The 24932-nt window shown below is 50.2% G+C and overlaps 9 protein-coding genes across 9 annotated transcripts; 3 read left to right on the top strand and 6 right to left on the bottom strand.

The window, feature by feature from the left end:
* Nucleotides 1–20: 20 nt before the first annotated feature.
* Nucleotides 21–429, bottom strand: Aud_001581 (uncharacterized protein; the record flags this gene model as incomplete). Its single annotated transcript, XM_043287074.1, has 2 exons — nt 21–202; nt 303–429. The coding sequence occupies 2 exons, from the start codon at nt 427–429 to the stop codon at nt 21–23; spliced, it is 309 nt and encodes a 102-aa protein (XP_043143009.1).
* A 746-nt stretch (nt 430–1175) lies between these two features.
* Nucleotides 1176–1625, bottom strand: Aud_001580 (uncharacterized protein; the record flags this gene model as incomplete). The annotated part of the gene is made up of 1 exon (XM_043287073.1): nt 1176–1625. The coding sequence occupies one exon, from the start codon at nt 1623–1625 to the stop codon at nt 1176–1178; it is 450 nt and encodes a 149-aa protein (XP_043143008.1).
* A 1609-nt stretch (nt 1626–3234) lies between these two features.
* Nucleotides 3235–5034, bottom strand: Aud_001579 (putative DNA-directed RNA polymerase III RPC4; the record flags this gene model as incomplete). Its single annotated transcript, XM_043287072.1, has 1 exon — nt 3235–5034. The coding sequence occupies one exon, from the start codon at nt 5032–5034 to the stop codon at nt 3235–3237; it is 1800 nt and encodes a 599-aa protein (XP_043143007.1).
* A 1172-nt stretch (nt 5035–6206) lies between these two features.
* On the bottom strand, nt 6207–8356 carry Aud_001578 (putative C6 finger domain protein; the record flags this gene model as incomplete). Its single annotated transcript, XM_043287071.1, has 2 exons — nt 6207–7493; nt 7580–8356. 2 exons carry the CDS (start codon nt 8354–8356, stop codon nt 6207–6209), a joined length of 2064 nt encoding a protein of 687 aa, XP_043143006.1.
* A 4242-nt stretch (nt 8357–12598) lies between these two features.
* Nucleotides 12599–14644, top strand: Aud_001577 (cyclin family protein; the record flags this gene model as incomplete). Its single annotated transcript, XM_043287070.1, has 3 exons — nt 12599–13723; nt 13780–14319; nt 14381–14644. The coding sequence occupies 3 exons, from the start codon at nt 12599–12601 to the stop codon at nt 14642–14644; spliced, it is 1929 nt and encodes a 642-aa protein (XP_043143005.1).
* A 1032-nt stretch (nt 14645–15676) lies between these two features.
* On the bottom strand, nt 15677–19859 carry Aud_001576 (RNA helicase; the record flags this gene model as incomplete). Its single annotated transcript, XM_043287069.1, has 3 exons — nt 15677–15939; nt 16007–19535; nt 19620–19859. The coding sequence occupies 3 exons, from the start codon at nt 19857–19859 to the stop codon at nt 15677–15679; spliced, it is 4032 nt and encodes a 1343-aa protein (XP_043143004.1).
* Nucleotides 19860–20167: 308 nt separating this feature from the next.
* On the top strand, nt 20168–21073 carry Aud_001575 (DNA 5'-adenosine monophosphate hydrolase; the record flags this gene model as incomplete). Its single annotated transcript, XM_043287068.1, has 2 exons — nt 20168–20270; nt 20331–21073. 2 exons carry the CDS (start codon nt 20168–20170, stop codon nt 21071–21073), a joined length of 846 nt encoding a protein of 281 aa, XP_043143003.1.
* Nucleotides 21074–21392: 319 nt separating this feature from the next.
* Aud_001574 (putative translocon-associated protein, alpha subunit) lies at nt 21393–22313 on the bottom strand (the record flags this gene model as incomplete). The annotated part of the gene is made up of 3 exons (XM_043287067.1): nt 21393–21675; nt 21738–22168; nt 22242–22313. 3 exons carry the CDS (start codon nt 22311–22313, stop codon nt 21393–21395), a joined length of 786 nt encoding a protein of 261 aa, XP_043143002.1.
* Nucleotides 22314–22929: 616 nt separating this feature from the next.
* Aud_001573 (CCCH zinc finger protein) lies at nt 22930–24532 on the top strand (the record flags this gene model as incomplete). The annotated part of the gene is made up of 4 exons (XM_043287066.1): nt 22930–23004; nt 23068–23211; nt 23274–23616; nt 23703–24532. The coding sequence occupies 4 exons, from the start codon at nt 22930–22932 to the stop codon at nt 24530–24532; spliced, it is 1392 nt and encodes a 463-aa protein (XP_043143001.1).
* Between the last annotated feature and the right edge of the window lie 400 nt (nt 24533–24932).

Genomic DNA, 24932 nt, shown 5'->3' with positions numbered 1-24932 from the left:
TCATCACTGACGCCCTCCCTTCATCTCATCTCACAATCACCACACAAAGACGGAACATCCAGCAGCCTAACTGGCGGCACCATCTCCCTATGCATCTTCTCCCGCGGATCTCTGACACCCTGGAAACGCTCATACCGGAACGCCCGCTGAGCAAGCTCCCTCTGCCGATCCTTATCGCGCTGCTTGTCGCGGCGGTCGGCGGCTTCATCGATATTACTCATTAGTCAGATTCCCTTTTTGATTTTGAAACACACACGTGGAGTATGGAATGTGGGGGCGGTTGGGTGGGATTGATTGCATACCCCGCCAGAAATAGATGTATACCGCCATGATCAGCAGGCAGGCAACGATGAAACCGAACATGACGCCTAGCTCGTGGCCCAGGGAGGGCATGGGTGTGTAGGGCGGCATGTTGTTTGGTGCGGACATTTTGTAGAGGACCGAGGAGCTGTTCTTGGGGTTGCTTGTTATGGAGATGAGTTGGTGTTATGTGAGGGTATAAAAGATGAGTTGGTCGGAAAAGAGTGGATGAGGAGAGGGTTTTCTGTGGAGGTTTAGAGAGTAAGGCTGGCTGAGGAGGTTGATCTGCAGCTCAGCCTCTTCTCGTAATCTGGATGATGCTGCAAGAAAACAAGCAAACAAAGAACCAAATCTCCCGTTTGGGAAATGATTGGACAAGATGTCAAGTATGAATGGCTATCATCATAGTAATTATGCCTTGGTGGCAGAATTAAGTAGTTAGTAGTAGTAGGTACATCATTGGTCATCTTCACACCCGCAATCAGCCATATCAATATCCATGAAAATAAAAGAAGAAAAGACGCCTGGATATAACCACAAGAAGAGCAATATAAGGTATCATGTACACGTTCCGCCGATACGATCGGCAACCCAGTCTATATCGAATGAGGGTATGTCAATGCAAGTGAAAAAGAAGAGAATATAAATCAAGAACATAGGCAACGGTCGTGCGCCTCGTCTTTGAAGGAGGCTCCCGCAGGCCGCGGCGAATGGATGCGACGCTTGTAGCAAACGAGCCAAAATCATCGGACAGCTCAGGTCTGAGAAAGAAGAAGAGAAAACAAAACTCCGATAATGCAGGAGTGCTCATGATGCACAGCACAATGCAGAAAAGTCGGCTGTATGTATAGAAGAAACCGTATTCGTGGATCCAGTCACCCAAGCATCACCGCGGCCAAGGCCGTACAAGTCAACCCAATGGCCATACCGATCCAAGGTGTTTGTCCGAGTGTACCTTCACTCCGTGCTCTCAGCGACTTGGTCGATCCAGGTGACGCTTCCAATGAGCGCAGTTCGATAGATCCGTGGGCGGGTTCAGATAGTTGACCTTCAAAGACAGGCATTGGGACCCTCTGTTTACTGGGGATGACTGCCACAACAGGGTAGTCTGGACTTGAAGTAATATCGTTCCCGAACTGATCGTAGATCCGTTGTTCACTTTGCATGTCTTCAACGCTCGAGGGTATCGTGGGTTCTGGTGAAGCAGCGGAGGGGAGGTTGTCTGCGGAGGGGGTGAGAGCAACGGCAGGCTGTTGCTCGAACTCGGCTGCCAGAGCTACGGCCACGGACGGGACGAGACAGAGGATGAGGTTGGATATCTTCATATTGATTATGACTTTAGTGGGTTGGTTGGGTGGCGGAGGTGAGTCGAACGTGTTCGGTAGCCAAGAGAAAAGAATCGCTGTTCCTGACCGGCTGCTGATGCTGTTTCAGGAGACGACAAGTTCACACGTTGACGATCGGTTGAAAGGCTGGAAAATAGGATCGATTCTCAGGGTGAATTGGTGAACGAGGTTGTTGTCGAGGTTCACGCTTGGGTGAGTCGAGCTCACGGGCTACAGCTCAGGAGATACTAGGTACTAAACGAGCGACTGTGCGTCTCCTGAACGGGCGATACCCGAGATGAGTTCGAAATCTGAGACGGCGAGGGGAAAGAGATGGCACTCAAATTAAGAGCAACAGATCCCGACCAGGACGCACATACAAGGGGATCAGAACTCTCGTGAAGGCAGATCGGAGAGATGAAGAGTTGACGAAGGGAAGAAAGAGAAGAAAATCAAGGTTAGGCGCAAAAACAAACGAGCAGCCAGCAGTCGTCCAGGAGGCAGACTAGACAGAGACTAAAACCACTCAAGATGAAAAATGAGAGGCCCAGAACCACAATCTTCATCCACCTTTAATTAAATCGAAATTAGCATTGTACGCACGCTCACTTAAAAGGGGGGTGGGGGTTTGCGATGGGTGGGGTCGATCATTGCGAGGCTTCCATTTCCCTGGTCTTTCATTGGATACTACGAGCCGTGTCAGCACGGTCTGGGACTAGTGATAGCCGATCGTTGCCTCGTGCAAGACTTGAGAAGCTTATCAGAAATTTGCGACCAATGATAGTGCGTGGGGCAGGGGTTAGTCTCTGCGACGGTGGCTGCGGGTCTATTCCCCATTGGTTTCGTGCCAAGGCAGTAAAGGGACCAGTCAGGGCTGCCAGACGGTTCACGCCGGTGTGATGCAATAAGGTATCTGCAGTCATCTCGCCATATACCTCTATAGAAATCGTGAATCGTCAGTAATTAAGCCTCAAGTGATATAGATACATGCTGGGCGAGAGCGTATCTACGGTCTTCCACAATATTGCTTGCTGGATAGATACTAAAGTCTACTCGGCTCATGCCTCCTATCAGAGCTACAGTAAAAGAATAAAGTATTCGACTATCTTCATGGCTGCAGATGGACTCACTTCCAGTCAATTCCACTAAGTTCGCTGGCCTTCGTATCACTACCGGTCGCCTTTCCATAAATAGCAGAGGTATGAAGATATCCTTAAGGTCGATAGGCCGGCGATATCAATCACTAGTATGCATATGATTGTCCTGCGATAGCGAAGTAAATCAGACTCCAGCCAATCGGCCCTAGTGGAAAAGGAAATGCAGGATGATCATGCAAGCTGACTTACTAATAAGGTATTTAGGCAAAGAATCCCGATTCTCACTCTAACTGCTTATGTGATAATCATCCCCGATCTGGTGCAGAGGCTCTACCTTCCAAGGTCGAAAATAAAGCTCTTGAAACTCCAAAGGCCGTAATCATGCATTGTACATGTTCTAAAAATCGCTACCCTATGCACACAGTCAAGCCCAAAAAGACAAAGATGTTCGTAGACATAGCCATGGCAATCCCAGACACAGTCTAATGCTTTTTGTTGCGCCAAAATCCCATTCAAAGCATCTTCTCCCAGTTAGGCGTCACGGTGAACTTCCCACTGAGCTGACCCATAGCCCATACCCGGTTCTCTTCCTCTGGGATACCCTCTTCCGGCGCCGAGACGATGAGAGCCTCTTGGAGGAAGTCGACCGATGTAGCCCGGTCGAGCTCGAAGCTGATCCCGCCCCAGTCCATCGTGACTCGGCCGGACTTGTGAACGTTCAGCTTCCCGACCCGTCCGGCGCGAAGCTGCCAGTCCGCCGCGGTGAGGATCTTCGATGGCTCTTTGTTTGTGGTTCCGTCCGCCCCGTCGAGTATCTCCACTTCGCCGTTCTCAAGCTTGACGGCGGCTTCGCCTGATCGCGTGGCCCCGGGGACAGCCTGTGTGTCTTCTGTAGTTGCTTCCTCCCTGCCGCCAGTGCCCGGGACTATAAGGTTGGGTGTCATGGGAGGGAACTGCATGAGGAACAGCTGGCCCGCCAGTTTATCTTTCGTCTCGTCCTCTTCGGCATCCCCGGCTTTCTCTTCTTTCTCCTTGTCACTCACTGCCGTTTCGGGTGTTTCTGTTGAGTCCTCCGCCGCCGCTTCAGCCGTGGGCTCCAATCGCTCTGCCTTGGACTCGTTGGGCTCGACGGAAAGGAGCTCCAGTATGGCTTCGAGGTCCTTGGCATGTCTCTCATATTCTTCAATGTCTTCCTTTGTACGCAGCAAACTTCTCGGGTCTTTAGCCACAGCAGGTTTGGATGGGGGTGCGAGCGCGGGTGCGGGTTCCGGCTCGGGGGTCTTGGGACTTAGTCGTCTGCGGACTTTGACCTTTTGTGCTGGAAGAAAGCCATCATCGTGCGTTGCTTCACCGACATGGGGAGCGGCATCTGTCATTGTCTGGTCTTCATCAACAGGTTCCTCTTTCACCTGAGGCTCAATCTCATCGTCGTCCCGCACGAAGAGAGAATCGTCTTCGGGCTTTGTCTTCTTCGCACGAACTTCTTCCACTTCATCCTCAGCCTTGGCTTCAGCTTCGGCGGGTTTACTCGTGCTGGACTCCATATTGACACTGACCACACGTTCCTCGTGCTCACGGCGCTCAACACGAATAGGCCGAAGGCCCTTCTCCTGGTTCGCATACCGCAAGGGAACCTTTCCCTTCTTACTATCCGCGACATCATCCAAATCCTCATCGCTATCGACCTCGATCTGATCAATGGGGAGTATAGTCTCCGTATCACTCTCGTCCGAGGATACATGGCGACTTGCCGAACCACTAGCTATATCGATAACCGACCGACTCCGCGACATAGACGACGCTCGCGAATCCAGTTCAAACCGACCACCACGGCCGCGTCGCCCGCCTCCAAGAGGACCCCCGGGGGCCCCGCGTCCTCGCCCGGGGCCTCCCCTGCCTCGCTGTAGATTTCCCCGTCCCCGCCGCATGGCCGCCACCTCAGCCAATCGCTCGCGATTCCGCTGCGCCTCAAGCTTTTCGATCGCCTCTCGCTCTTCTTTGCTGCGCCGTCCCACAGCGCGAGGCTTGTATTTCAGTGTCGGCTTGGCCGGCTCTCCATTTCCTGGCGTTGTCGCCGCGGGAGTTCTCGCGGCGGATCCGATGCTTCCGGAGGGTGTGCGCTTTTTCAGAGTCTGGAGGCGCTGCACGGGTGCTCGTGTGGAGGGTGTACCGGCTGCTGTGGACGGTTGGGGTGTGGATGAGGCGGATCCAGTAGGAGTGTTTGATTCGGCTTGGCCGGTGGTTTGTCGCGAAGCTGCTCCTCCTCCTCCAGCTGCTGCTGCTGCGCCTCGACGGACGGATTTGGGAGGCATGATTGCTCAGCTGATCTGGCGCGCACGAGGTGTGTGCTTGAAGGGAGGGGAAGACCGGAGGAATCAGTACATTGATAAGGCACCAGAACAAGGATCCAGGTGTTCTCCCTAGGCCTTCTTAGTAATAGAAGGTATATCGGCAAAGTAAAGTGATTCGGAATTAGAATGAGCGTGCTGGTAAGCTTGTTTGTGGAGTCTGGAAGATGAGTAAAATGATCCAAGTCTTCGGCGGGAAAAAAAAGAAGCGCGCGTCTAGCGCTTGCATGCGGAGCTCAGAATCACCACTAGTCCGAATACGGCAATATGAGAATTAGATGAGCTACCGAGTATATCTGTACGAGGACTGACGCACATTGATAATCATCAAGTAGACAACGCAAGATCTATCGAAGATGAATATTCCTGGCTGAATATTAGAACTAAAGCAAGAGACACATATTCCAGAAGCTGTTCTTACGAATTAAAGCTATCTTGAATCAGTTCTAAAAGCAAACAATATATATTCCTTACTCAACGACACTAGACCTCACACTCAAGCTGAAGTACAAATCCGGCAAGGCAGGTAAAACAAATAAAAACAAAAACTGAACAGACATAACTTGTCAGAACGCACTTCAGTGTAGATAAATGAGTGGAGGTAACCCTTGAGGCAAGGTATCTGCAATAGAATGAAGCACACGAACGCCAAAAGATAAAACAAAGCTAGATAATCAACCCGCTCAGTTCAATCGCTAGACTATCCATGAGAAACAGCAGAGACTTAAAACGCAGATGGCAACAGGACACGGACTGCGTGATGGAGAGAACGTAAGGAGCGCTAGCGCTCGTAGCACGGATGCGGCAACGAACCGTTGTCGAGTCAATGGTTAAATATCCAGTACCGAGTCCGCGCAGTGACTCGCTTTTCGAGGGTTGTTCTATATGACTTGGGATGTAGGTGTTCGTATCGTATTTGCGATAAAGGATTGGAGGATTTCAAGTTATAAGGGAGCGGAAATGTGGCGGCGAATGAGAGACGGGAGTTAGATCGCCTTGTTGAAGGTGATCATAGAAGAGCATGTCGAGAGCAACATCATCCAAGTGCTTTGTTGCTGACTAAGACAGATGCAGATGGTCCGAAAAGAATGAGATGCCATGAATGAAGACGGGGATTGCAAGCAAGAACACATGCACTAACGCTTGCGCTTTTTGTTCTTGTCTGCGATAGCGGATGAGGAAGAGATAGCCGTAGTGCCGATCAACTGGGGCTCGTTGCTTGCGGGGATCGCGTCAGGGGCTTTCTTAACTGGTACGCCCATATGGCGACCATAACGACCTTTGCGACCGTTTCCCTCGTCTTCACTAATGCAGCCGTCGAGACCAATACCGGCATCCTTGCACCGACCACAAGGACGCTGGCGATCACAGCCCTTCTTGCTCTTGCGGCATCGCTGACAGCGTGGCTTGGTTGAAAGGTCCTCTTCGTCCGCAGCAAGCTGAGTTTGAACGTTGACGGAGACTGTAGAGGTCTTGCGGGCAGGGGTAGGGCTAACGGTCTGCGACGGTGGCGCAGCCTTCTGACTCACCACAGTGGTTGTCGACTTGGCCTTACGAGCCACCGCGGTCGAAAAAGATTTTCCACTCTTGCCCTGGCGCGGGGCTGCTGTCTTGGACACACGCGGTTTGGCAGAAGCCGTATTGGTCGGCCGAGTCTTAGCCTTCTTCGGCTTAGGTGTAGACTCTCTGTAGAGCGAATCTTCGTCGACCTCGCTCTTGACTAGACTGTCATTAAGCTCTTCATGTTGGTAGTCGTCGTCCATACCGTCGTAGCTGCCGTCGGAGCTGTCGAAACTAGGCAAGATATCGTCAAGGCGCTTGTGAGTGCGTTTAGTGGTGCCAGGGGGGAGCATTGGGCTCGAATCGAGCTTTTGTCTAGACCGCGCTGGCAAATCATCGTCATCCTCACTGAAGTCTTCACCGTCGCTTGTGGCGCCGGTGGAGGAGGCAGCGTCAGCAGCACCGCTGAAGGCATCGTCCAATGTAGATGCCGACGTTCGACCATGAGAGAAATTCGAAGCGTCTCCCAGCCGGATTAGCTGCATTGCAACATCCTCATCAGATATGCAGCTAGCAATGGTGGGATCAGGAGTTGGAAGGACACCTGGACCATTATACCGGCCGGCGGCGTTGCTGTACTGTCCAGACGACTGTGCGGTAAAGCGATCGCGCAGACGATGGCCATGGTCAGGTACCGCCGGAGTGGCGTAAATGGGGGTGTGAGCGGAACTCATTGTATATGTCTGCTCAGTGTGGCCATAGCTTTGTGGAGATGGCAGTGGCTGTTGTTGATTGTAAGGACGTTGGCTGGGCCGGGCGAATGGCGAGATTGCGCCTTCTTGGCCGATTGATCGACGTTGAGGAGAGATCGACGACGTGGAGGTTGTCAGAGGGACCTGAGGAGGAACAAACAAGGGTAATTCCTGAGAAGAAAAGATTGATTGAGTCAGCAAGTGTGGTTCGCATTGGCAAGAAGAAGTCAAGTAACAGGCATTCTCAGCTGTCTTACCGAGCTTTCAAATTTGGGTCGCTTCCGGCGACCGTCATGGAGTATATTTTCCATGCTAATATCTGAGCTACCAAACTGCTCGCTGCGGGCTTTCTTCGTACCAGAGACGGAGCCATAGCCGCCTTCGCTGTCACTGTAGCCGGAGGCTCCGTCATCATGAAAGCTGCCATGAGTGCTGGAACCCCTGCTCTTGTTGCCAGCTCTGGAGAGCTGCTTGTTCTGAGAGGCGCTCCGACGGCTTCTACCGGAAGGTGACATGCTGCGCTTGCGAGCAAGCCTGGAGGTAGGCCGGGATGGCGGTTGATTATGCTCCAAGATCTGCGCCGGCTGCATAGCCGGCCCCATCTGGAAAGGCTCGCCAAGACTGGGACGTTTGCGAGCCTCTACTGGGATGCCATAATAGCGATCCCCGTAGCCTTCCGGGTATGCTTGAACGGGAATCACCCGCACATAGACGGTCATGTTATTTCTTAGATTCTCATACCTTGCGATGAGGGTGATGCCATTTTCATCCTCAAAGCTGACACCACTGGCGGCACCGTCATAGATGCCATAGAAATTCTTTACTGTAGTCACGATTGAATCCGTCGTATCATGAGGATATATCTGTACCCTCATGGGTATCCGAGCCCGAACTTTGGAGTTTTCGTCAAGCAAAAGCTCAAAGGCAACGTTCTTGGGGATGGGGGCCTTGTGGGTCTGGCCCTGGGCCATATGTTCGGTATAGGCGGAGAGCTCCCCATGAGGCGAGGGCTTTTCGTGATAGGTAGCCTGCATGATGTAGGGAGAACAGGTACAACCCTATTGCTACATCGAGAGATTTGTATCAATCGGCTGTTCGACCTGATGTGGGAAAGCCCGTCCAGATGGTGAGGGTAGTGGGGGCAGAGAAGGCAGGAGGAGGAGGAGGGAGACGAGAGTATGGGCAAATTCCGTCCAAACCTACCACAACGAAGGAACCAGATGGGTTTAGTTAGAAGACAGATCACCCGCGATCGTTGTACCGTTATGATTGATGGCGAAGGGTATCGTGGTTGGATGGGGGTGAGGGGGGCCCCAAGTCGCAAGAGCCGAGAGCGACTGGAAAAGGGAAAAACCGGTTGAGTACCTGAAGGAAACATACCGTATGGGTCAGCACAATTCACTCAAAAGAAGCCATCAAGAAAAGTTATGAATGACTGAAGAAGGCATTCGCATGAATATTTAGCGATGGCTTATTCTAGTCTGAATCTTGATGAGTGCAGACTTGGAGGTGAGGGTAAGAAGCCCAGGGTCTCTCGGAAGAGGATGGACAGCATCAATGACACACCTATCACGAGTCAAACTTATTCATCGAGGATCGCACACATCTAGTGGTTCTAGAGGCAACGAACGATGAAGGCGATGGCTGTAGTCGAATGTCGCAGGAGATGGATGGTGGATGAGTCGTCTAGAAAGAAGCGCTTGGGCTGTATGTCAGCGGTGGTATCCGACAGGTTGATGAAATCAGGAGAGGAAGAGTCGAATAATGGGAGGAACGAAATGATTGCAAATAACACTCAAAGTAGACGATGAAGATCGGGGCTCACCTGTAAACCTATAGATGGATCGAAAGCAAGTGTCGAAAGAAGTTGAGTGAACTGGTTGGGTTTCGAGATCAGCGGTTGAAGAAGAGAGAGAAGAAGTGGGTGCGAGTGTACGACGGTTTCACCTAAAGCGAAAATAGGCATTGGGGTCGGTGACCTGCGTTCGCCGGTAATCCACGAATATAATACAAGAATGCCATGGAGGATGAATCTAATTCATGTTTTTACATGCGAAACTAATTTCTGTCCTTGATTGAAACCTATTCTGTTATTACATATGTTCTTATTTTGAGTCGCATTGCGCTGTGGGTTGTTGGTCGCAAACTGGATGCGCAAGACCGTCTATTATCAGAAAGTCACTGCGAAAGATATAATGCTATAGATATGGCTCTTTACGAGTCGCTACCTTCCAATGACAATATGTAGAGGGTCAAATGCTCAAAATTCGATGTTGTTACCCAGCATTGACCCTGATGATAGAGTGGGACTGATGGATTCGCCTCGAAATCGGATACTGGCGCAAAGGAAGCGACCAAGGTATCTGACTTTCAGTCGCACTCTCTCCTACCGACGCGGTATCATCCCAAGTTTCACTCGACAGCTAAATCTTTCATTGTCCTTTCAGTCCTTTGCATGACTGGTTGAATTTATGGTGTGAGCAGAAAGGAACGAGACGGATGGGATCCATCTGAGTGGCTGTCGATTCGTTGGCTGGCACATCCTCACCGCGGCCACGTCGAATGACACCCAGAAGCTGCCCCCCATCCTGTCCAACTACTATTGATTGAGGAGAAAGGGAGTATCTTTCCGGCCTGGCGATTTGACTGGTAAATAGAAAAGCACCGATCGGTGCTCGTGAGCGAAATAGGACAGCTCAGTATAAGTCATCACCGGACGGATTCACACGGAGGGGTCTATCATTCTGTCTACATCACGACATTTATTCAACCATGGGACATCTAGAGAATATCTTCAGCTTGAAACTATAACGCGATGGACTATCTCGGTCTTAAGCGCTTCAGCGCTTGATGTTCCCTTATGAGCATGGGACGAGTCCATCGATGCTCCGATGGGGATAGCGCATGAATCGATCTACATTTATCTATTCGTAGCAGAGGAGGCGAGAGAAAGGACTTACAAGTCAAGGGTAAGAGCCCGGTTCTTTCTTTCAATCACTATCTAGTCTAAATAAGTGATGATGACTGCGACAAGGATAGCCACCACAGCCAAGCAAGCGACAAGGCCCAATTGTTTCCTCGTTTCGTGATCTGCGCTTGTCCAGACTTCCTTCTACCCCTCCTCGGAACAGAGTCATTGCCAGAGTGGGCTACGTAAGGATGGACTATTATTGCAACAACCACCAGACACCATCCAATCGCTCAAGCACAAACAAGCTTGGAACCATATCTATGTATGATCTTATTTATTTGTTGAGCTTTGCGAATTGTTGCGCCTACGGAAATCATTGTCTTCCCAAGGTCTTCGTAGGATTGACCACGAGCTCACTCGATTTGGGTAGGATGACTACTGAATCATTGGCGAGATATCTCTTTTTTGCGGTACATTGAGTTCATGAGCGAATGCGACAAGTATTAGGTATCTTTTGACCAGAATGATGTTGGTGACAGTGGGATCCTTGCAAGAACCGGATTGTTGAGCATCCAGATCATATGTAGCCGATCTATCTAATGTCTACTTGAGAGTCCCTTGCGAGAGCTTTTGGAAATCGAAATGACAGCAAAAAGGCAGACATCTCTTCTAAAATCGTCCTTTCGACAGCCAAAGCGGGGTTTTCTATGGTGTGGGTGACTATTGATTTATCTATTGTCAAGTCGCGAGTCCCAGGGCACACCGAAAGTTTGCGCAAGTACTATTACTTGTTTCCACCTTTGTTCGCCATCCATCCGGCTCTCGTTTGCAATTGGACTCGCATCCCGCCACGAGACGAGTTAGAATGGCTGCATGTAGCTTCATAGAGAGAATCGCTTTGCGCTTGCGATTCTAAATTTTCACTTTCGGTTGCGTTTTAAGTCTAGCTTTGGGAGTTTCGCATTCTCTTCTTTAAAGTGTTCTTTGACAGGTACCTAGGTAGAAAAAGCTGCCAATCCCGCTTGTTCATGATAGGTACCGCCGGATCCGTGTCCCACTCTTGAAGAGGAGTCGGTGGCTTTTGCAACGGGTGCAAACGGCGAGGACAACTGAACAAGAAAACGGCCATGAGAACCCAAGAAGGATCTTTACACCTTGAAAAGAAACAACGAAGACCTCTCAATAATCCGAAGATGAACTACGCTCAGGTCCATTTCAGGCTCAGGTCCACGGATAATGGACTCATGGGCGCTTTACGGCGCAGCTTGCAATAAACTTGCTGATGATGATCGGTCATGAATATGGCCATAGATCTGATCGCAGCTGTCCAGTCTGAGCTTCCAATTCTATTTCAGCCCCAATGGGCAGTTTCTTTGTCCAACAACCGGGTTAAGAGTGCCGAATCCCAGGGCGGACATTGGAGATGTGGGATCATGTGACTTCGCGTTCAGTAGCCGAAGATTTCGTGTCTGCTGGCGTGTTGATAGGGCTGCCGTAATCTGCTACTCATTTTGCACCAACAATGGAATTTATTCGACAGGAAATGTAAAAGAATATGTCGCTTTATATCAAAGAATATAAAATCTAGTCAGTAACTGTGTTTTTCTTGTAGTTGTCTGATTTGTGGCTATTATTGTCAGGAGGAGGGTTGACGGGGGGACGTGTCGCATGATGTCATTGGAGCGTAGAAATGACCCGAGAGATAGCAAACAGTGCAAACTGATCGGAATAGGAGAATCCACAATAAAGGCATCTGACATAAGCATGCCGCAGCAACGAAGTTACCGAGCTAAACCTAGGATAGTTTAGCACCTCCCTGTAAGGTTGTTGTTTATTGTCCACCAACAAATGTAAGGCAGGCCTTTTTAGGTAAGGTACGGTTACTGCAGCAGTAAGGTATCCTGTAGAAGGAGCTACAGTAAAGGCTGACTCCCTCCTCCCTCGCAATTTTTGAGGTCTTTGTTTTGATTTTTCTTCTTGATCCCTTCGTCTCAGCTCAGTTTCAAACTTTCTTGTTCATCCCTTATGGTCGAGTTCGTCCTCAAATCTTAAGGCGCGGTTTGTTGTTTGTTTGGGACGGCGCTTTAGTACTTCCGCTATAATTTAGTACTTCGACCACTGCGCAGCGACAAGGGAAAAAGGTAAACAAGCGACTTCAACGCCCCAAACAACCACGACACTACATAGTCTGGTGAAGGATCTTATATCCTTCCCTGGATAGAGTTGTCTGTCAGAGATGGATGCAAAGGTACGTCAAAATCCTCTTCGTTTGTCCATCAATAGCTTCTTGTCAGCCACTACCAAGGGTACTGTTTTGCAGTCGTAATGGTGAAACTCGACACGCGACGAAGACTTATGATCCCTCATGATGAATACGTCTTGCATGTTGACTGATTCTGATTGTCTACAGCCCCAACGAATTCGCGTCCGTACGGACGAGAATGCTCCCGTCGCCCTGCCTGGCAACAAAACGATCCATCACCGAAACAAGTCCACCCCCGCCTTATCTGCGGCCTTTCAAAATGGCACGACTAGAAACGGTTTTAGAAGGGCTGCATTTGGCGACGTCAGCAACACTGCCAACCTCGTCAAAGGAAGTCGAGATGATGCCTCCCTTGCGGGGAAGAAGCAACTCAAAGTCGCAGAGAAGGTGCCCGCAGTTGTCCCAGCGAGAAGAACGACCATTCTCTCGCAACCCGCTCAGCGTCCCATGTCGATGACTAGTCTGAAGGGTTTGGTGAACAATGTCTCCAACCCAAAGCCTCTTGAGCCCTCTGCCAAGCAGACGGGTATAAATCAGCACGCTCCCAATACCCGGAAGCCGCTGAACAAGCGTAACACAGTTTTCAAAGACACCCTAGAGCCATTGGCCGAAACTAAGGAATCTGCATCCAAGGAAAACGTCACTGAAGTGACAGATGAAAACAAGGGTACGGCTACCTCTTCGCCGGCCACAGAGCAGGACATCACCAAAGATGATGCTCGGTTGAACCAGGCTTCGAAGATACAATCAGACGACACAGAGGAATACTCCATTGTGAACTCTGACGACATCGACGGGATCAACAGGGACTTATACAAGGCTGATGACGACAATTGCAAAGTGCAGGTCATTGAGCAGTTGCCTGAACACGGCGCAACCACCAACGAAGTCGACGACCTCCCAAAGGCCCACCGCGAATCTGCCTCAAGTGCTCATCTAGCCCAGTCGGAGCCAGAGGAGTACTGGGATGAGGAAGATGACGACAACGAAGAGGATGATGGGTATGTCACTGCACGTTCCTACCGTTCTCGTGGCGATAACACGACCGGCGGAGCGACCACCATTCTGTTCCCTAAATACAACCCTCAAGTGCGTCGCGAGCTGGCTTTAGCCAAGCAGGTCGTCGAAGCCACTAGAACGGCGGAGGACATCGAAGATGAATATTGGGACACTAGTATGGTTGCTGAATACAGTGACGAAATTTTCGAATACATGCGGGAGCAAGAGGTATGTTGTTCCAGGTCAATTTGACGTATCTTGCAGCCTGACTGACCCGCTTCTAGATCAGGATGCTGCCAAACGCACATTACATGGATAATCAAGCCGAGATCCAATGGTCCATGCGCTCTGTTCTCATGGACTGGCTTGTACAGGTTCACCACCGGTTCTCGTTGCTCCCAGAGACACTTTTCTTGTGTGTGAACTATATCGATCGCTTTCTTTCGAGCAAAATTGTCTCCCTGGGCAAGTTGCAGCTTGTAGGTGCGACGGCAATCTTCATTGCTGCGAAGTATGAAGAGATCAATTGCCCATCAGTCCAAGAGATCGTGTACATGGTTGACGGAGGCTACACCGTGGACGAAATCCTGAAGGCCGAACGTTTCATGTTGAGCATGTTGCAGTTCGAATTGGGTTGGCCCGGCCCGATGAGTTTCCTGCGAAAGATTAGCAAGGCTGATGATTATGACCTGGAGACTCGCACGCTGGCTAAGTACTTCTTGGAGGTCACTATCATGGATGAGCGCTTTGTCGGAAGCCCTCCAAGCTTTCTGGCCGCTGGTGCTCATTGTCTTGCCAGGCTGATGCTGAGAAAAGGAACCTGGGTACGTTCACTCGCACTTGCGCGATAGTGTCATTTCTCTACGACTAACAGTTCCTCGTTAGACCCCGTCCCATGTCCACTATGCAGGCTACACCTACTCTCAACTCTATCCTCTGGTTTCACTGATCCTCGAATGCTGCGAGATTCCACGCAAGCATCACTCGGCCATTTTCGAAAAGTACACCGACAAACGTTTCAAGCGTGCTTCATTGTTTGCCGAGGCGGAAATCAAGAAGGGATTTTGTCTGCCTGAAGTGTCAAGAGAAGCTACCTCCAACGAGCGCAACTCACATAACGAGCCAGCTCACCACTGGAAACGAGTCTAAGCTGTGCCTAATCTCTATTTCTCGACACCTTTCTCTTTTTACCTATTTGAAGCCCACAATTACTTAACGTCCATATGCCTCTTTTCACCCAGGGTTCGTCTCGCTACATTCCACTCTCGACCACACGCACCCCGACCCTGCGTTGGTCATTTCCGCGGCTATAACAACATCATTACGTGCATGACAATATCGAGCTCTGACATGCATAGAGGCAAGAACCACAGAAAAATACTGTTGAAGAGAAAGGAAGATGGCAGAGAGATCATGCATCCCACGCTGTTCAACAGGGCTCCTGATTGAGACGCTCACGTCCACGTATCATCTCAAGAAAACCCGAAACTTTGCTTACGCACAATTCCTCACCTCATCATAGAACATCGGCTACGACTGGAGAGATCACAAGATACCAGATGGGTGGTGTTGTTTTCTTCAAGGTCTATTTGCTTAATGAAACGTACGACATGAAAAACACTCACTCAATCAAACAGGGACAAGGGGTGTTATGGTTCAAGGTCGCCATTGTATGAGTTTATCTTTTCTGTTCGGTGTCTCTGCAACCATGCATTTCTTTTGTCTATTCACCGGCCTCTTTTTCTGACTCCTTCCGTCAATCTTCTTTCATGACTGTATGCCCTTGATATGTTCACTTTGATTCCAATATGGTTTATGAAATGCTTGGTGGTTGAAGCACACCTAACAGAATAATTCTCCTAACCCCACTTCTCCTTGTCATAATTCTGGCCCCTGAATCCTCTCTTACTGCTCATGATTAATTCTCTGGGATAGAGGCGCGGCGATTAGTGAACACAATTGGACTTGATTTTCTGAGTAGCTTTCCAATCTCTATACCACGGAATCTCCAAGGGAAGAGGTTGAACATATCGATGCACATCTATTGGGACGATTCAAATGTAAGTCTATCAGAGGATATGTCGAATCAATCTATATGCACAGCTTTTGTATACCTTCCGACCAATCCCAAAGACCAACGCTAAAAGGATATCCAGCAAGACTCGGCCATCATAAGCAAAACTACTGATCCAACCCGTTAAACTCGACCAATTTCTTAACGATCTCGATCACCCGGTCGCCCAGGTCATCCGATACAGGACTAAAACCAGGGTTGTCGATGCGCGCCGCTATGATCTCATCCAGCATGAGGCGCAGTCGCGAGACGAGGACGCCGATGCGGGCCCAACCGCGAAGCCGCAGCCAGCCGTCAACAATGAGACCGCGGCCCATGGTATCGAGGTTGATGGATCCGCAAAAGAGGAGGAGGGAGTAAGGGTTGAAAGCTGGGCAGGCAGTCAGTATTGGTTCTATATTTTTGGGGGGAAGGGGCAAGGGGCGGGGAATGCGTACGGGTCAGATCCCGGATGAACACTTTGCTTGTCGCCATCTTGGTGAAGTAGCTAAGGTACGCGGCGGCGCCGGAGTAGCTCTGCGCGGAGAAAAGGAGGGAGCTTGGGTGGATGAAGACGCGGCCGTTTTCCTGGTTGAAGTATTTGATTGTCCGGGCGTCCGGGTCGATTTCGACGGTGCCTGTCATGGAACTGGCGAATTTCTTGTCTGGGAAGGAGATCTGTGCTACCTGCGGCTGGAAGGCGCCTGCGACGATGGCGCGGAGGAGGTTTCTGTTCCCGTTGTTGCGGTTCCAGGCGGAACCGGGTTCGGAGTCTGAGTAGTCGACTGGGAGGATGCCGGCGTCCTTGAGAGAGCTGATGAATTGGGCTCGGTTGGAGGAGATGTCGCGAAGGGTCTGGTGCGAGAGGAAGTTGGCGGAGCACCAGGACTGGGTCTGCCAGTAGCCCTGTGCTTTGGCTCGATCTGACCACTGCTGGTATGCGGCGAGGTCGGTGAGAAGATCGCCGTCGCCCTTGGAGAAGGATGCTTTGGCGGCGTTGGCTTCGTCGCGCCTGTCGCGGGGTGATATGAATGGGCTTTTCACCGTCAAGATAGCTGATATGGTGATGCAGGCATCAATGCAGCCGAAAATGGAGCCGTAGACCATGAGTTTGGCGCAGCGTAGGTCAGCCGGGATCATGGATAGGTATCGTCCGAGTGCCGTCAACCTGTCATGATCTAGAGCGCCGACACGATGCAGGAAATCCAGGGCACCCTCGACAGCGACGCTTTCAGGCGGTGTAACGGTGTTCGCCAAAAAGGTAGCGACATCGTCTATGCCTTTCATGGCTTTGACTGACAGGCACAGTTGCTCCAGTGGGACTCGGCGGATTTCAGGTTCTGGTCGCTGGGGCATACTCGATTCGGCTTTGCGAGTGTACAGCTTGTAGCACGAACCAGCCCTCACACGACCGGCACGTCCTCGTCGTTGCTTGCACGCTGCCTGGGAAGCCCAGACTTCCTGGAGGCGCACCATGTTGTCCTTCGGGTCGTAGCTAGTCTCTTTAACGCGGCCAGTGTCGATGACCGCGACCACATCTTCAATGGTGATCGACGTCTCGGCAACGTTAGTGGCAGCAATGACCTTTCTCTTGCCTTTGGGAGGGCTGAGGAAGACACGCTTTTGCTCTGCCGGCAGCAGGGACGCATGTAACGGGAGCGTATGAACATTGGGTATCTTCCGCACAGCATTCAAGCATCTTTCGATTTCCATAGTTCCGGGCAAGAATATCAGTATTCCTCCTGGTAGATCTCCCAATTGAGAGTCGATATAGCGGACAGTGGACGCGATCAATTCGTAGTTGATGCCCATTCCGAGGCCGCGAAGGAGCTTGCCTAACGGTTCGTCGCCTTGAGGAGGAGACATGACGTCTTCATCAAGACTTCTTTCGGCCAGTTCGGGTGCAAAACCGGTGTACCGGACGATATCATCCAGGTAATAGTCGCTAACTGGGAATGTTCGACCGGGAATGTTCACTAGGCCAACTTTCTCGCGACCCCCAAAATAGTTCATGAAGATCTCTGCATCCAGAGTAGCACTCATTAGGATGACTTTGATATCTGGTCGGTATCGGAGAACGTCCCTCAAGAGCGCCAGGAGAAAGTCGGTGTCAAGACTTCGTTCGTGAACTTCATCTACTACCACATGTGTGACATCCGCCAGAGAACCTGCGACATTGCCATCCGGCCCACTACCAGACTGCAGGCGACGAAGTAGGACACCAGTAGTGACAAAGGTGATCTTCGTCTCGCCAGGCTTCACCTTGGAATCTCCACGAATGATATATCCAACTTCTTTTCCCACCGAGGTGCATCGCTCGTCGCTGACTCGATCAGCTAGACCTAATGCTGAAATTCTGCGTGGCTGCGTGCAGATGATATTCGCAACGCCACCTAAGCCGCGTTTAATCATATCATCTAGTACAAATTGCACTGACTGAGTACTCTTGCCGCTTCCTGTTTCACCTGAAATAATGGTGACTTGATGCGTATTCACGGCATGTATGATAGCATCTTGAATTTTCCACGCAGGGAGAGACTCGCGTTTCTGAGTCATTTCTTGCTGTGCGTTTGTTGACTGCCTGGCCTTCCAAGCTTCTCTAATAGAGGCGCCTAGAGAAGAATCCGGTGTCCAATCAATCTTTCTGCTTTGCTTGCGTGACTGACGAACGGGAAGCCTTGAGAATGAGCCAACTGCAGATGAAGAGGCCGTTACTGTTGAAATGTCTCGCAGTTTGCCTGGATTTTCTATGATCCCTGGGAGATGTATTTCTAGCCAGTCCATTATGTTGAAAATCATTGACTCTCCCAGGTAGTTTTCCTCTGCGAACTGTACGGCTTGCCGTATCGCGCTGAGCCGTATATAAGCCGGGATACCAGTTCCCTGAATGGCGATCACAGGCACAGACGATGGATAACCCCCAGAAGGCTTCTGGAATCGAAAAGACAGAGATTCAGGAAGACTCGGTGCCTCGCTCTTGATTTCGCAGACTTTGGACGATATACGTTTGTAGCGTTCTCCGAAGATTGCTTCCAGTGTATCTTGCTCCTCTGCCCAGGAGTCTTCGTCCCCTGCGGACAACGAGTCGAGAGAATGGTTTTCACCGTGCACTAGTGTGATTTGCAAAAATTCTGCGGCTGCGAGCTCATCACCGTGCTTGCTATCCAGAGTTTGAGCGCACAGATCAGCTGAATATCCAAAAGAGGCAAGCCGTTTGATCTTGGCCTCCCTTGCAAGATCATCGCTGGCGAGGGTCACGCCGGCGGTATATCTCTCGGGCAGACACCACCGTGGGAGGTCATCCTCTGGGACATAGATAAGAAGCCACTCAAGAACCTCTTCCCGGTCTTTACAGGCAGCGGTAGCCTCTTCAACATGACTGCGTCGGAAGCCCAACCCAAGGAACTCCTCAATGATAGCTCCGCGCTCAGCCTCCGATATCTGTACATTGTAGGGATTCCAGATCGTATGCTGTCGCAACAGTTCCTCAAGCTCACGGCGAATTTTACTTCCCAGATCAACTTTCGGAGCTTGTGACCAGATCCTTTTCCCTTTGTTCTCACCATTTGAGCCTACACCCAAGTCGACAGCGGTATCCTTCTCTTTCGCCTGCGCCTTTTCTCGCTCTTTTCGTTTCTTTTCTAGATCTGCAGCAGCATTTTCCCGTTCTTGCTTCGCTAAGAATGGATCGGCTTCGTACATCCACCCTTTTCCTTCCTTGGTATCCGCGTTCTTAATGTCCGTGAAGTCCTCTTTCCACAACTTCTTATAGGTAGGCGGGAGCATCATATGTAGGTTTCTCATGTTGCAGACTCGAAACAAGGCGTACGCGGCAGCGAAATGACGAGCTTCCAGCGCCGTCGGCTGCGCCGCCAAATGCTTGTGCGATGGTGGCGGCTTCATGGGAGGAAGTACGGTCATTTCTCGAGTCTTGGGATCGATCCGTTTCAATATGACTGAAGAGACATAGCCGTCTGAAGTTTTCATCTATGGACGTGCGATATCCTGTCAGCATCGCTAGTGCGCACAGCAGACGAAGGCGCCCTAGAATCTTTGCGCTCATCCACTCACCATTGTATATTCTGGTTTCTCCCATTTCTGCTTCTGGCAATGCTCCGCGAGCATATTAACCGGCAGCTTTCCAGTCCATGATGCACCCCCAATGACCTCCTTCACAGATGGTTTCTTCGGTTCCTCCGTGGCGGCCTGCGCTTTCTTCGCGTTTTCAGCCGATCGCTCAGCGGCGGCTTTGGCTTGCTTTGTCCCGGGCTTGGGACCTCCACGGGCGTCGGGCTTCTTCTTGGGACCCATTGTGCGAGTGTTGCTTTATACTAGGCAGACGCCCGTGGAGCAACTCAGTGATTGAATCGCAGGGATGCCGAACGGCGTGGACGGTCTTGATCTGCTGGCGGGCAAAAAAGGCTGTCCCGCACTAGAACCACTTACTTTTATCAGGAGCTGCGGGGACCGCAAACCTTCCCGCTCTCCGCATCTTGGTATTGCTAGTGAATCAGGGACGATCATGGCCAAAGATCAACCGATAGTGGATGCTTTAAGGTTGTTCACTGGTAGTCCGCTCTGGCGCAAGTCTATATAACTCAAACACATTCGTGATCACAATGTCGGGTGAATCACCAATCCTCGAAACAGAGCAAGCCGCGCAGGCGATGACTTCCACATCACGGGCAGAAAAGCCAGAGAAGCCAGCGAAGCGAGATGCCTGTACCATGCGTGACCTGATCCCCTTTTTCCACGAAAAAGTCCAACTGACTTGAATCCCAGTCTCGGAGCTTCTATCACCCAAGAACAAGCAACCGAAACAAGCGAGCCATCCCCCCTCAAAAACGAATATAAAGAAGAGGTTTGGCGCGCGTGATGGTTTGGGCGCCTACATCGAAAAGCCAGAGTCATACCCGTCCAACGTCGTGGTATACTACAACGCTGATTTTGTCGTAATTCATGACATGTTCCCCAAATCTACGTTACATTTGCTATTACTTCCTCGTGACCCAGCTAAAACGCGGCTTCATCCATTTGAGGCCTTCGAAGATCCAGAATTCCTGAGCAAAGTCAAGGCCGAAACGAGGAAGCTTCGCACTTTGGCTGCGGCCGAGCTGAGACGCAAGTACGGGAAAGATTCAGCCCAGGACAAAGAGAGACAGGATGCTTTAAATGCAGACCCACCGCCTGATGTGCTACCACACGGGAGAGATTGGGAGAAAGAGGTCATGTGTGGTATCCACGCGCACCCGTCTATGAATCATCTACACATACATATCATCTCCGTGGACCGGTATAGCGATCGCTTGAAGCACAGGAAGCATTATAATAGCTTCTCGACCCCTTTCTTTGTCGATATCGAGGATTTCCCCCTCGCCAAAGATGATGCGAGACGACATCCGGACAGAGAAGGGTATCTACGGAGAGACTTCAAATGTTGGCGATGCGGGAAGGATTTCGGCAATAGGTTCGCCGAGTTGAAAAGCCACCTTGAGGCAGAGTTCAAGGGATGGAAACAACTTTGAGTTTTAGGGGTTTCATCATTTCTTAGTTTCCATCGTACGTCATAAACGGCCGAAATCGTCAGCTTGTTGGGCATGAGCTCCAGTATAGTAATTTGATTGGTAGTAACAGGTTCAGCTTTCAGATGCCAACAGTTTCTATCATAAATATACACCTACTATCCTGGACAGAAGCCACCTGAACCTCTTGGCCGATTACATTCTCAGTAATCTCTTGCCTCGAGTCGGTCCACTATGGCCTACGCCAACGAGACCATAGACGGCCTGTACGCAGCGACTAAGTATCATCAATCTCAAAGCCACCGTATCCGCCTCGAGGCTTTTAGGCACGACTCTTGGACCGGGAGCTACCCTTGACCTTTCTGGCCTCAGGGCGGTTGATGTGGTGAGCTGGGATCCATTCGGCGTTGTAGGTGGTAGCGGAGGAAACAGCGGGGCTGCTAGGTCCTTCTTCGGCCTTCTTAGACGCTCCAGAAGACTTCTTGGAGAATTCGGCGGGCTTTCCGCCCTTGCGCTTCTGAGGGAAGTATGGCGCAATCCAGACGGTGTAGAAGAAGTAAACTGTACCAGCGAAACAAGCCAGAAGGAAGAAGTAGAGGAAGATACTAAGGTCATAAACAATAAGCCAACTGTACCTGACCGCGAACGGGATTTTGGAGTAGCTCACATTTGGGGATCGAAGATGCTGGTCTCGGGCTCGACCACGCTGACGGTGCCATTGTGGGCGTAGACAGTGAAGAATCTACCCTCGCTGTCGGAAATGATGGAAGCGATGCTAAGTCTCAGGTCCTGAGGGTGCATTTCAGTGGCGAAGCTGTAGCTAACACTCTCCTTCTGGCCAGCGGGGATCTCAAGACCATATCTGGTGGCAGTCAGATTGCGAACAATCTGGCTCTTTTCATCGAGAGTCGACAAAGTTCCACCAATAAAGTTGACGGTCACAGGAGCAGGTTCGTCATTGGTGAAAGTGATCAATGCCTGTGTTGGGTGACCGTTGACAAGCTTAACGCCGAAGATCTCGGAAGCAGGGAAGGAAGCCTCCGCCGATACAGCCAAATTTTGGACCTCGGGGATGTCCTGCGCATTCTCGGCAGCGTCCTGGAGGATGGCAAATTTATGTAAGTAACTCAATTGACCTAGAATGATAGCAAAACTACAATTCGCGACATACAGCTGCGAGACCACCGCCGATGAGGGCCTGGACAGAGAACAATGCCAGCGAGAGAAGACCGAAACGAGCCATGGTAGTAGAAGACTGTACTCAGACAGGTAAGAATGAAATAAAACAAAGAAGAAAGAAAGAGAGGGGATGAAGAGGAAAGGGAAGTGGAGTGGAAATGGTAGGATAGTGGAAGGGGGGAATTGAGGTGCTTTTTCTCCACGTAGTCAACAAGTTGGGAACTTCCCCATGCGCTCGCTGACTCATCTAAAGGCAGCATGCAGCTTCTGATTGGTCGTTGCTTAGATCCCTTTCCTGCCAGTTTATCAACTGTTTAAAGTACCATACTTTACTTCTTGCTCTGCATTGCTAAATTCTAATGTAACACAAAGAAAGCGAAAAGCAACTGTAAATATTTCATGTTTTCCCTCATTGAATATTTATCATTGAGAGTCATCAAGGTGAAACTTGACTCTAGTGAATTTCAACGCTTTTAGATTCCTGTTGCCAACCCCTACAACCTTCCTTTAGAACAGTGAATGGTAACACAAAATAAAGTACTTTTAGATCTGATTACTTCTGCATCATATCTAGCCCTTTCTTTACTCTTCTAATACCCCGTACTCCGTACTACCATCTATATTTCTCGGCGCAGTGAGCTATCTTACTACCTTATCCATAGGACCCGCCATAGTTCACCATGGAAGCTCAGGCCTACGCTGAGCGCTATAGACAGGTGATGTCTATAGAGCAGACCAAGAACAGCCTGATTGAGGTAATCATCTCAGCTTCACTTCATCTTAAGTCTTCATATTGACTGTTTTCTTTCTTAAACTAGGAGCTTCTGCGACGAGTGGTAGAGCTTGAAAATGCTCTTCAGCGCCAGAAACTTGACCATGAACGCGAGAAGCATTTTAATCGTGAGATTCAGATCCATGAAATGGAGTTAATGAATGAAATCACCCGAATGAACGAACTCATGGTGAGCTACGACAAAGCCTTCAGTTTAGTCTCCTTCTAACAACATCTCTGCCATTATTGTAGCATCGTGAACCCTTTATGATTGTACTCCTGGACGGACACGGCCTCATTTTCAAGGAGGAGTTTCTGGAGCAGGGTGAACAAGGTGGAAAATATGCAGCAAAAGAGCTCTCAACTGCATTGCAAGACTACATTACCACCCATTTCCCAAACATTGCCTCACCCAAGATCGTAACAATGATCTATATGAATGTCAAGGGACTGGCCCACCTCTGCATTCAAGGAGGAATCAAAACAGAGCTCTCGGTACTTGAGGGATTTGTCCGAGGCTTCAATAGCAATAGTTTGCTTTCTGATATCATCGATGTTGGCGCTGGCAAGAATAAAGCGAGTGATAAGATCGAAGGTATGTGTCAGTCCTGATTGCCTCGTGCAGCCTGCTTTCACGCTGCGATTGGCTCTGTGGTGGGTTCTAATACGGTGGCTGGCCAGAGATTTTCAAGCGCAATCTAAACAACTGCCATTGTCATCAGATCTTGCTCGGTTGCTCACAAGATGATGCATATGCTCGGTTTCTCAGAGAAACAATGGTGGACTACAAGTACATAGGGAGGGTGACTCTCATCGAGGGCGTTCCATTGCAGGGAGGCATGAAGGCGATGAAGCCATCCTATAGGGTCGCAAAATTTACTCATATCTTCCGAGAGACGAGCATTGCATCGGCGTCGGCTCCTCAGGAAGCTGCAGTTGTCACCAAGCCCCCTTCCTCCCTTACACCATCGCCAGTTCAGCATGCAACACCACTCTCGAAAACGTCCACAAATACCACGATGACAAGTAATAGTCCTGCCTTGTCGAACTCCTCGAGGATAATGCCAAAATCCGAAGAATTCCAACCGGTCGTTCGCTCCATTCGCTCTAAGTCATCAAGTTCTCCCCCTCCCAAGGTCGTGGAACGGAACAAGTACGGCCAGCGTGTCGATCGCTTTGATATCAAGTCAATCCCCAAGGATGATTTGAACCGCATGAAAAAGCTAAAGCTTTGCAACTATTTCTACTTACAGGGCGAATGTCCCATTGAGGATTGCCATCATGATCACTCACGCAAATTAACCAAAAGCGAGCACCATATCCTTACGGTCGTTGCACGCATGACGCCTTGCCGCTACAAATCTGACTGCGATGATCCTGACTGTATGTACGGGCATCGTTGCCCTCATAGCGAGCCAGGCAAGAAGGACTGCGTCTGGGGCTCGACTTGCCGATTCGATGCCGCCGCCCATGGAGTAGATACGACAATTGTCAAGGTCACCAAAATATGATCAAGCCTCGCCGTTACGGTCTTGGACAGGCTCGCAATCTGTGCAATTGTGGCCACATGTGCGGTACAACACCGGGATGCTTCTGGAGTTGCAAGGTTGATACGGCGTAATCGAGTTCTGCTGCTTATGACATTGAATGTGAAATATGGATACCGGGAATTTCTTTGTGGTTGGTCTTGATGCAATGGTGGCATTTACTTTTCGTCATGTCGATTGATCCAGTCTCTTCTTTTGCCTCGCATCCCGAACTGGATCACTTGATGTCCCCTTGGCATTTGCCTTTAACTTGAGTTTGTTCGTTAGCTAGGCCTCAGCTCATTGTATGTATCTATGAATATATGATGCCCCGGAATCACCACGTTATCTTCAAGGAATAAACCAAACTTGAGTTTAATCGCCC

The sequence above is a fragment of the Aspergillus udagawae genome, assembly GCF_001078395.1.
Source record: "Aspergillus udagawae IFM 46973 DNA, scaffold_1, whole genome shotgun sequence".
In the NCBI taxonomy this organism is placed as follows: domain Eukaryota; kingdom Fungi; phylum Ascomycota; class Eurotiomycetes; order Eurotiales; family Aspergillaceae; genus Aspergillus; species Aspergillus udagawae.
The sequence above is the reverse complement of the archived record's forward strand: the minus strand, read 5'-3'. Positions and strand labels throughout refer to the sequence as shown.